The sequence below is a fragment of the Carassius carassius genome, chromosome 27 (genome assembly GCF_963082965.1).
Source record: "Carassius carassius chromosome 27, fCarCar2.1, whole genome shotgun sequence".
NCBI lineage: Eukaryota > Metazoa > Chordata > Actinopteri > Cypriniformes > Cyprinidae > Carassius > Carassius carassius.
This window is the reverse complement of record NC_081781.1, coordinates 28,979,253-28,990,931: the sequence shown is the minus strand read 5'-3', so window position 1 is coordinate 28,990,931 and position 11,679 is coordinate 28,979,253. Positions and strand designations below refer to the sequence as shown.

General features: G+C 38.6%; 1 protein-coding gene across 1 annotated transcript in view; it reads right to left on the bottom strand.

Annotated features, from left to right (window-relative positions):
• Positions 1-337: 337 nt before the first annotated feature.
• LOC132107130 (mitogen-activated protein kinase kinase kinase 5-like) overlaps positions 338-11,679 on the bottom strand; it is a 43,202-nt gene continuing 31,860 nt past the window's right edge. The window contains exons 18-30 of the mRNA XM_059513338.1: positions 11,459-11,564; positions 11,112-11,269; positions 10,651-10,831; positions 9,912-9,929; positions 9,553-9,730; positions 9,225-9,393; positions 8,691-8,876; positions 7,799-7,904; positions 7,359-7,602; positions 6,063-6,175; positions 2,665-2,777; positions 2,502-2,578; positions 338-1,344 (exon numbers count right to left, since the gene is read on the bottom strand). Coding sequence (XP_059369321.1) covers positions 1,284-1,344; positions 2,502-2,578; positions 2,665-2,777; positions 6,063-6,175; positions 7,359-7,602; positions 7,799-7,904; positions 8,691-8,876; positions 9,225-9,393; positions 9,553-9,730; positions 9,912-9,929; positions 10,651-10,831; positions 11,112-11,269; positions 11,459-11,564 — 1,710 coding nt within the window. The 3' untranslated portion in view covers positions 338-1,283. The remainder of the gene's footprint in view (positions 1,345-2,501; positions 2,579-2,664; positions 2,778-6,062; positions 6,176-7,358; positions 7,603-7,798; positions 7,905-8,690; positions 8,877-9,224; positions 9,394-9,552; positions 9,731-9,911; positions 9,930-10,650; positions 10,832-11,111; positions 11,270-11,458; positions 11,565-11,679) is intronic.

The following is an 11,679-nucleotide window of genomic DNA, read 5'->3' as shown; positions in this document are numbered from 1 at the left end:
GAACACATCACACCGGCTTTAGTAGGACTTCACTGGTTACCTGTCCAGTATAGAATTCATTTTAAAATCCTGGTCCTTACTTTTAGAGCCTTGCATGGCCAAGTCCCTACCTACATCACTGACCTGATACAGCTTCATACTCCTATCCGGAGTCTCAGGTCATTAGATCAGAGGCTATTAGTTGTTCCCCGTACTCATTTTAGAACTAAAGGGGACCAGTCATTCCAGGCAGTCGCTCCTAGGCTGTGGAATGCTTTGCCTCTTTTTCTGCATTGTGTAAACTCAGTATATATATATTCTTAAATTGACGTATCTATACAACAAGAATTATTTGGAATTTTTTTTTTTTAAGTTTTTATTTGCTTCAAAAGTGAAATTCAAATTTGCACAAAAGGAGTTAAAATGAAAACACTGATCATGCAAACATTTACCACAGATTTCCAACTTATTACATGATTGTCACATTACACAGCCCTGTATATGCATATATAAATATATAAACTAAGCTTTTTTCCCTCCAATGAACTAGCACTGACTAAAAAAATAAATAATCACTGAAATGAAATTACCATATTAATTCATTAGATGTGTATTTATGTTTAACGATTTCACTAGAAACTCGCAGTGCCATCAATTTCAATTAAAATGGTAATTTTTCAAAATTTAAAAAGGTCTTGGAGATTGTGCACAATAAATAGACATAATTCTGTGTGCTTCTGGATGGTGAAATATAGTGCAATTTACATATCTCAGGAAATACCCTTCAGAGGTGGTTTATTCATTTGTCACCCCTAGTTTGAGGAAATACAGTACAATTTGATTGGTTGTTGTGTTTCTTCATAGCTGTGATTCAGAATATAAGTAAATATAACTAGGTTTGATTTAAAAAAGGCATATTATGTGCCAATATACCTTATAAATGATACATTAAAAATATGTAAAACAGACACTTATGTGTTTAGTTTCAGTGTCTTTTTCTGACAGGAGAAGGGATTTGGGCTGGAAAAGGTTCTCAGGCAGGTCAAGACGTTTCTGTAAACAAATATCAAAAATAAAACAAGCTTCCTGTATAAAGATGCCGTAACAGCGCTCACGTATCAAATGTGTGGATCTGCAACAATTCATTTACAGTCACTTGTACAACTGCAATTTCACAGACGGATAAAAAAGGTAAAACACGTATTTACACGTGATATGAATTATCACAAAGACTTGAACTGATCCCATTACATATTTGGTTATGTCTGAAGCGTGAGCAGGGCACATATATGTCGCTATCGTCTTCAGCCTGGCTTCTTTCTGTGCTCGCTGATAGCGGTCCAGAGTTTACACAGGACTCCACCTCTGGAAACACAAGACACAGCATCACACACTACACGGCGCACACTTCTTACTGACTGTGCACAGTAATGTTATAATTCTAGAGCTAATGTAAATAATGCCAGTTTCACACCACATGTCAAAAACACAGCATCACTGCAACACTGAATACTTCCTTTAAAATTCCCATTTAATTATACAAATATTTACTCAGAGTGTGCCACTGAGAATATTTAAGTGTGAGTTTAAGTGTGACGTGACATTCAGCCAAGTATGGTGACCCATACTCAGAATTCGTGCTCTGCATTTAACCCATACGAAGTGCACACACACAGAGCAGTGAACACACACACACTGTGAGCAAACACCCGGAGCAGTGGGCAGCCATTTATGCTGCGGCGCCCGGGGAGCAGTTGGGGGTTCAGTGCCTTGCTCAAGGGCACCTAAGTCGTGGTATTGAAGGTGGAGAGAGAACTGTACATGCACTCCCCCCACCCACAATTCCTGCCGGCCCGAGACTCAAACTCACAACCCTTCGATTGCGAGTCCGACTCTCTAACCATCTTTTTTCTTCTTCTTCCAAACAATGAACAAGCAGTTTATTACACAATCTAATGCTTTTTTATAGAAGCTTATGCAGATAAAAAGGTGAATTGCATTTCAAATAAACACTGTTTTAATGCGACACTGATGACTGGATTACTGGCAAATGTATTAAAATACAAAACAATATAATTTTATTTTTAAATAGATTATTGCTCTCAAAAATCCAAAATAAAGGTTTTTGTTTGCATAATATGTGTGTACTGTGTATGTTTGTTATGTTTATATAAATACACACACACATTAAGTATATAAATATTCTGTATAAAATGTGTGTGTGTGTCTGTGTGTATATATTTTTCTTAAATATATACATGTATGTATATTTATATTTGCATAATACATATACAAAGTATACACACATTTATTATTTAAACAGTGGATGCAATTAATCATTTAAATAAATGCATCCTAGTTAAATCCTAGTTAATCCTTATTTTAAAAAACATTCTATTGATCCTAACTTTCTGAACAGTAGTGTACTGAATATTACAATTAACACCTATAAATGTCCTTTTTGAGACGTTGTAAACACAAACAAAAAAAAAACAAACAGAATATCATAAATATTCACGCACCGTAATCTCAAAGTCTTCAAGTCGTCTCTTGTGACATAATGAAGGATGTCATCAAGACTGTAATCTTCAGATATAATCTGTGATATGGACAGAAAATAATCCATTATCTGTTTATACTGGACCACTCTTATGTCCAATGTCTGGTGACCTTTCTGTATGTTACCCTCTCTATGGAATCTGCATCGGCCCCGTGCTGTTTGAGCCATTCCAGAAGTTCCTGGTCTCCCTCTCGCTCAAATGAACTACTGGTGCTCATGAAGAAGTGTGCAGGAACATCTGCTATGAACAGTGAAGCATAGGCTTAGACTGTAGTGTTCATTTTAAAAGGTTAGGCCATCCTTAAAAATATTCTTGTTTGCCGTAACCCGACCGACCCTGTCAATTTAGGACCGACTCAATTATTAATTTTTTTTTTGCTTTTAGTCCGACCGACTTGCCGATTGTAAATTTGCGTTAAGACCGACCAATTTTTTTTTACTCTTCAAACAACTAATACAAAAGCAATAAAATACTATTAATTATATTTAAGTAAGTATTGTAAATATATAAATTGCCTAGGCCTCCATACAAACGAAGACTACGTTCTTTCTTAAAAAAATCAATGGTTTACACGGATGTCACACTGTGGCCTGTGCATTCGCTTCGTCTCATTCTCACTCACTGTCAGAGTGAACGGTTCGCGCTTGGTAATGATGGCTGCGGCTGCAGTAAACTAAATGTTCGCGGTCACTGTTCAAAGTCATACGGGTTAGGGCACCATAATACATCTAAAAAATGCATTAAAACAGCTCGACACTTTAACGCTTTAACTTGGCACGAGGTTCTGGAAAAACTGTGCCCAGATCTTTTCCCATCCCTTCTCCTCTCTAGTCTAAAACCGTGACCGTGTCGACTGTCACTTTATGTTCGAAAATCTATTGCATAAATCGATTAGACCAACCAACACAAGTTTCGAAAACGAATATAGGAAATTGATTTTAACGACCTTCTCTCGGAGCGCGTCCAGGTTTTTTTTAATTTTTTTGGAGCGCGTCCAGTTTTGTTTTGTTTTTGGAACACGCGTCACACAGCAACTGCAGCTTCGGACAAACACGCATAACAGCAAATATTACTTCTGCACAATTTTTTTTGCTTAAATATGATCAAAATTCAAATTGTATTCGAATTTAAATATTACTGCATGTTCATTCAAAGCCTTAGAATACATGACTGTGAAAAAACAACATAATATTTAAAATAATTTTTATGATCCAATTATTATTAATTAAGTTGCTTAAAGAACTATAAACAAAACAGCGTCATGCATGCATTGTTAAATAAATAAAAAGGGCGGAAAACCAGTCACACAATAATTTCTTTTTTTTTCATTTAAAAACATGAGATGCAGTGGGATGGGGAACAAAAACCCAACATAAAGTCTCAAGATATTTTTAGAAAATTAAATTAAATCATTCATTTTATATGTCTTTCTAAACATGCGGCTCTCTTGTGCGAGACGCGAGTGCAACTGTGTCCCTCTAGAAAATGCGCGAAATATGCGTTCTGTGTGAACGGCTTGGTTTCAGTTTTGATGTAAACAAGATCTTCTCCACATTGATGTTCTCTTTTTTTTGAAGTGGCTTCAACTGGATAGGCTAACATAACCTTATAATGCAATGCCATCGCATCTCGTGCGCCACTGATAAAGATCAAGTATACTTCGGCCGTCCGCACACTGTCTGCATTATGTCCTTTTCATCATCCGCGTGACAACTATTCATTTTTTGAGACCGCGTGGATGGTGAGCGTACACGAGGTGAAAGATGAGACAGCAGATACTGCGTGTCGAGCTCGTCTGCCTTTGAAAGTTGTGTAATAAGGGGCCGTTCACATATCGCGTCTTTTGCGCGCTTAAGTTCATTATTTCCAATATAGGTGCGCGGTATGCGCGCTCATAATGGAAGCGACGCGGTGCGACGCGCTCGTTTTTTCCAGGCGCGTCCGCACTGCATCGAGTTAAAAACATCTCAACTTTTCAGAATGCCGCAAGCGCACCGCGGGTCATGTGACAAGAACTAACCAATCACCTTCATCCTTTCCCATAACAACTTTGAAAGTTCAGCCAAGATGAAGGAACAGCTGACCATAGCTGTATATAGATTGCCATTTTGAAATAAATTTAGTAGCAGAGCTACTGCAAGCGATTTTTAGTGCTGCAAATCCATTTATCCTTTTTCCTGAAATTTCCGCGTCTTCATGGTGAGAGCAGGTCATGGTTGCTTAGCAACAGCAGACGCCTCTGGAGCGCAACTGCCCGAGCGCTTTGGAAAGAAGGAGAAAGCAGCGTGCCTAGCGTTTTCCACGCGTTTTTAGGCGCGGTATGTGAACGGCCCCTAACACGGCTGTGCGCACGGCGAGGTGGAATGGAACACATACCGGGGCTCATAAGGCAGCTTCCTTAATGCACACCTAAAATTAGAATCAATGTTTTTGCATTCGGATGTGGATTTTTATTTTAAATTCAACGAATATTCGAAATCCGATTTTTTTTTGAGAGCCCTAGAATGCGATTTTTTGTTGTTGTTGACATTTCTAATGGTAAACACAGCCATGTTGAAGCCTGCAGTAAATGTTTTGCATTATGGCAGTCGTCTCTGCTTATTGTTTTTCAAAAATGTTGCACTCCTGTCTGTCATTTTGCACGTAACTTCACGCCAATAAATCATCAGAAATATTGGTCTTTACCAATATACTGAATCTTTACATTCCTCCTGCCTGTTGTCCGTGGATTTACCTATATTTGGTGTTATTTGCCGAATAAAACTTATTTAGACATGCAAAATTGATTTTACAATCGATTCAATGAACAAATGTCACTCAAATCAAACAGGATTTTTTTCACAAAAGTGACAACCCAAGAAAGCAAAGTAAACGTTCTCTCATTTGTAGGTTGCATTGACAGCGGTGGATGCAAGTAAAACAGTATAACAGTACCTCATTTTTTTCTTCTCACTTGAAATTCATGCAATAAACATGTTTTTGACAAAGATTTTAATTTGTTTGTGGTCTATATAGCCTGCATCAAAATGAGGTTTGCAATTATGCACCCGAAGGCACAGGTTGAAGACCCAGTTAGTGACGTCACGATATGCTAATTTGTTTAAATTCATACGTCATCACCATCACAAAAATTTTCCTTTTTTTTTACATTGAAACTTGAAAAAAAAAAATAGACCGACCTACTGAACCTTTTTTTTTTTTTTTTTTAATTACTGTTACTGCAAACCAAAATATTTTTAAGGATGGCCTTAACACTGAAAATATATTCTAGTGCAATGATTTAATTCATAGCAAGAGGTGAAATACAAAATACTGCAATGAAAAACAACCATCTGAACAAAGCAATTCTCTCTGCGAATGCAAAGGCACATCACAAAGATGACTTATCTATGATGATGGTTTTTCTAATTAACACTACCAGTTTTAAACAGTTTTTCATGGTGACACTCGCATTTCATTTATATTCAAGACTGTTTGTCTTCTCTCTCTTCTATGTTAGTTGTGTGTGTGTGTTAGACTCACCGGCCGGCCCGGATCGACACTTCAGTAGGTTGATCTCTTGTTTTCTCTCCTCCAGCACTTGCTGTAAGATGGCCTGATACTCTCTCTCCTTCTCTATTAATTCATCCAACAGCCTACAGCACACAAACCAACACAGTCATGTGCAAGTCTAGAACAACAGAGATCATCGCGTAATTAGTGTAGAGTGGTTAAATGTACGACTTAACGCAAATAAACACTGCTCGGCGCATACTAGGGTTGCAAAAAGGTGGAAAATGTCCAGTAAATTTGGGAAACATTCCAGAAGTTCTGAAACTTTCCAGGATTTTGGGGAATATTTCAGCGATTTTTGGACATTTTCCCCCCTTTTGCAACCGTAGTGCATTCTTATCTATTAGTGGGGGCTGGGGTCGGCTTACATGTTTGTATGCTTATATAGCACTCCTCGAGCCATTTCTACAAACAGTAGTTGTTTAGTTGGCTATTGTAACCGAAGGCAAACTCAAACCCAGGCTCAGGACATTCCCAGGATTAACACTTGAACGTGATTGAACGTGAGCCAGATTCTGTAGGATTTGTTCTACTAGTGATAACATTTATTCTGCCACTATTTGACCGATAACTTACACAATGCAGTTGTTTATGAGAGAGCATCATAAAAATGAATGAGCAGGGCTACTCAATGAACACATTAAGGTTCACATGGTCTTGATGGGGAAAACGCCACTTCATCTTTATGGCATTATATGGGATCTGTGGGAATGAGCAAGATCCCCAGATTACCATAACAACTTTCTCAGTACTTTCCCAGAATCTCTTTATGAAAGAGGCTCGTGTTTGGAGTGAATCTGTGTACCCCGGAAGAATTGTTTGGGGGCCAAAACTAAACTATTCTTTTAACAAAATACAGGAGTATTTAGATATTTGGTTTGATTCATAAGAAATGATCGACAGATGAACTGATTATCAGAGAATTATCTCGATGTGCTTAAAATCGTGGAAGCCCGAGCAAGATTTGAGAGTTACAGGGGAATAATGACTTGGGTCTGGGTTTGTTCTTCAAGAATAGCTATCGAATTACTTCAGAATCCCTGGAATAATGCAGGAGTCATCTGGACAATCTATGGGATATACTTAATGACACTCTTAGGGTGTGACCGACACATTAACCATTCACTTCAATTAAATACAAAATGTAAAACTAACTTGCATTATGTGTTGCAGATGATCAGAATCTGTCACTATCATTCACATGTTTACAAATGCACCCAATCCTGTATAATAGAGCTGCAAATAAAACAAAAAACCATCACCTACCTCTTGGTTTCTAGCTTCATGCGACCCAGCTCCATGCTAGTTGATCGCTGAGCGCTCTGAGACTCATGGGAAACTGTTGAACTGAGCGTGCTCACTCCAGATGTGACCACAGTGTCGTCATGATGAGCGATAGGTGGCGCTATATCCTTCAGCGCAGCGCTCCCCTGAGGAACTGTGTCATCATCAATGTCCTCTTGCTCAGCGGGGTCGCTCTCAGACGCCAGCGTGAAATGTGTCCGCAACTCTGAGAGCGCACAGACAAACACATCAGATGAACGCTTCCTGAAGCCCCCCAGGGTTGCACATTTACCGGACACAGCCAGGTCAGATCATGGAGAGTCAATTCAGTTGTGTTAAATAAGGGGCCTTGAGATTCCCTGCCATTAATGAACAACAGCCAAGAAAATGGATTGTTTTAAATAGAAACTGTTGTTGTTTACCAGGTACTAATATGATGATGGCAGTCTGTACAGCCTTTCGAATGATGTTATCCAGAGCAAACATCCAGTGTGGCTTTATGTTGTGGTTGTGCAGGACTTTATTTACCTGGAGAAACACAAAATGTTGGGCCATAACTATTCCCGTTTACTGTAATGAACTGGGAGTTTTATTGAAAAGTCACATTTAAATTCGAACTTCATGCGAAATAAGTCATTATTGAGTTTTTCAAGTGTACATAAAATGGCATTCGCAACACATTTTAATTCCATGATGTGATCATTTCAAGTGAAGTGAGAAGTAAAAAAAAATAGGGCAGGATTTGTATCAAGTGACGCTTCGCTGGGAGCTTTACTGACCAATCATAAGACTGAATCCACCGTTTTTGTCCGGCAAACAAACCAGACAAGAGAGTAGATTCATGTGGGTGAACTTAAACTTGAAAAATGGTGTGCTCTGATGTCTTTCCACCAATACCTTCTGATGTTCGTTCATGCTTATTTCATGCTTTAAGCCACTTGAACTGAGCTGCTGAGTCGCTACAAGGTTCTGTCGCAACACATTAAACACATTTATTATTAACGTTTCTTTAAAAAACAAATTAGAAAGCTTACACTTTGTTTCATGTCTTCACCGTTGCTCTGTAAAATTTCGCCTGCAAATTCTGTTCATTTCAATAGGAATCTGTGCGATTGCGAGTTTTGCACACGGGCAAAAAAGTTCCCCATGGAGATTTCATTCAGATTTTGTGAATTTGCTAAACTGACCGAATGAAAGCTGTTTTGTTTAACAGAGCTTTATACATCACAACTAAAAAAAAAAAATCATGTATTTTGACTGAAATTTGGGCAATATTTGTGAGCACAATTTATCAGGCTTTGGCTAGACACCCACCGCATCCTGGAAGCCGAAGAGCGCCACCTGGAGTTGGCTGATCGCTGTGCTGTCAAAGTCGAGCTCTAGTTTGAGCTGAGAGAGGGTGCTGGCTATTATTTTTCTGTCTGCCATCCTCACAAAATCACCCAGACTTGCAACCAATGTGGAGATATGCTGATGCTTCAGTTTCATCTCCTCAGACCCCTGTATTGAGACCGAGAAGAGACACAATGCACTTGATAATAATTATTTCTCTGATGTTGTACTAAATGTGTAATTCTAGGTAAAAGACTCGTTATGTGCAGCAGAGTGACAAACACATACAATGCATTGCATTTCTTTTATAAAAAAGGCTACCATAAAATGAAAATGTTATTTATTACCACATTTAAACAAAGTGTCAAGCTTCTATTAGAAGATCCCTGACATGCAAAATAAAGTTAATAGTACTGTTCAGTGATTTAGAAAATGTGTTTGGAAGCATCTTGTGTTAAAAGAAGACGTATGGCTCGTTTTGCTATCATTCACACCAGATGTTGTAGTCGGGTTCACCTGTGTGGGCGCTTCCAGCAGGTGAAGCACTATTTTCTCTCTGTCCTCAGTCAGGATTCGGTGTAAAGTGGCTCTCCTCTCGCTGTCTTTCCTCAGCATGAAGAAACCAGGGTCCTTCTCTTCTGGGGAAGGCGGTGCGCTGTGGTCTTCAAAGTTCTCCACAGGAATACTGCAACAATGTGTGGAGGAGTATACTTACAGATGCACTCGATGCAAACAATACAAACAAAAGCATGCATCAATCTCACTTTTCTACTCGATGCAAAACAAATGTTACACTGCAACACAATAATCTACGCTGGAATGAATCTTCAAACTCTCTGCTGACCTTAGGAAGAGGGAGCGATGACCTTTGACCTCTCTGTCGCTGTAGCACTTGGTGCTGGGTTTGAAGCTGAAGGGGTTTGTGCAGAGCTCATTGTCAGGTGAGACAGAGCCATATTCACTGCTGCTGCTGGTGTCCTCCACCACAACGGGAACGGGAAGAGATATGCTACGCAGATACTCTACAAGACACGATCATTTACAGTTGCCCTTGCATCTTTTTCTACAATGACTGAACTTAAATATGAAAAGAGTCAAATGAATGAACATCACTAAATGTGACTCCATTTAAAGGAACTTCTAATCAAAGACAAAAAGTATAATATATTAACACTGCTTATATGCAAAACAGACAAGACTCACCAGGTCCTGGTGAAAGAGCTGCAAAAAAGATGAGAAGACATAATTCACAAAATAATCAGAAGGGGGGGGGGGGGGGTTCTTTCTTTCTTTCTTTCTAAGTTTTTCTTTCTTTTTCAGCAAAGAGCAGTTCTTAAATTGCCTTGAATCTGGCATTACAAAACTATAAAAATATAAAATTGATCAAATTAAATAAATACAATACAAAATGCACCAAGTAAAGAACTAAAATCAATTTAGTAGCCTAAATTAACCTGCCAGTCATTCGGGCCAGATATTAATGTATTTACTATAAATAAAAGATAAATTGATCTCAGTAATTTTGCTAATTTTATTTTTATTTTTTTATTAATTCTGTAATTATTATTTACTTGTTCCCCCAGCATGTCGTGCGAATGATTGTGTGTCACTTTTTGGATTTAACAATTTAAAGTAGTGCAACATTTTTTCTTACAGAAGAAGATTAAGCAGGTGAAATCTGACACAGCAATTGTTTATTAAATTATCTGAAAATGCTACCGTTTATGCCAAAATCTGTATTACTTTAGTCAGTGGAAACAGCTAAGAGAGTTATGTCCAAAATAAAACCTAAAAGTAGATTTAATAAGAAATAAAAGAGGAAAGAGATGAAAGAGAGGGCATTTCTTTTTGCGGAGTTTAATCTAACATAATAGATTTGTTCCCTGTTCATGGAACTGAAATTACTGCTTGGTATGAGGAGTAATGCCTATAACACACACACCTGTGAAACTGCTGTTCTTTGATCGTTTTTTGCGTGATGTAACAGTGAGGAATTCGTGGGTGAGCAGATCGGTGGCCGGGGCTCGGCCGTCTGGATCAGGCTCGAAACAGCGCAGGATAAATGCTTTGGCTTCAGTGGACATAGAGTCAGGAATCTCTGGGTGGATTTTAAACATCCCAACCTAAACAACACACACCAGCACAATCACAAAAACACATTTTCAAAACTCTGGACCAAATCGAACACAATTTCCCAACGCAGGATAAGTGTATTTTGCCCTGTTGGGTTTATAAAACGTTTAAAATCTACTCAATTGCATTCAAACGCATCTATGTTTAACAAAGCACACATTCAGTACACAGTAAAAGCATGGCAAGATATTATGCACATTTTGTGCAAAAATATTTGTGGTAAATTGATTGCATATTCAGCAGACTGAACACAAAGTGATCACGCCTGACCTTGAACATCGCTGCCTGCGGTTCCCCGAGCTCGTAGAAGGGAGGTTTCCCAGTAGCCATTTCTATAATGGTGCATCCCAGAGACCAGATGTCCGCTGGCTTGCCGTACCCACGCGGCCCTTTATCTATGATTTCAGGAGCCATGTACTGCAATGTACCTGACATACACAAACAGCATGGACGAAATAAATAACTGCTAATAAAAGATATTAAAGATATTAACCAAATGTCAACAGACCAAATCTGCAGCACATTTAACAGCTGTGTCCTTACAGAAGCAACATCAGCTGGTTACTGACAAAGGGATAAGTGAAAATACATGGCAAAACAAATAAAACGCTCAGTACCTGTAAAGGTTTCGGTGGAGGGGTTGATCCCGGCCAGACGTTTAGATGTTCCAAAATCAGAGATTTTCAAAACGCCACTGTAGGTGTTTATCAAGACATTATCCCCCTGCAGGTCAAAAGTAGTTATTGCATCAATCACTCCTCAGAGTTCAGAATCTGACCGAGATCAAAATAACGCAGGAATATAAAGGCCTAATAATGCATACGGCATGTGTACAGCC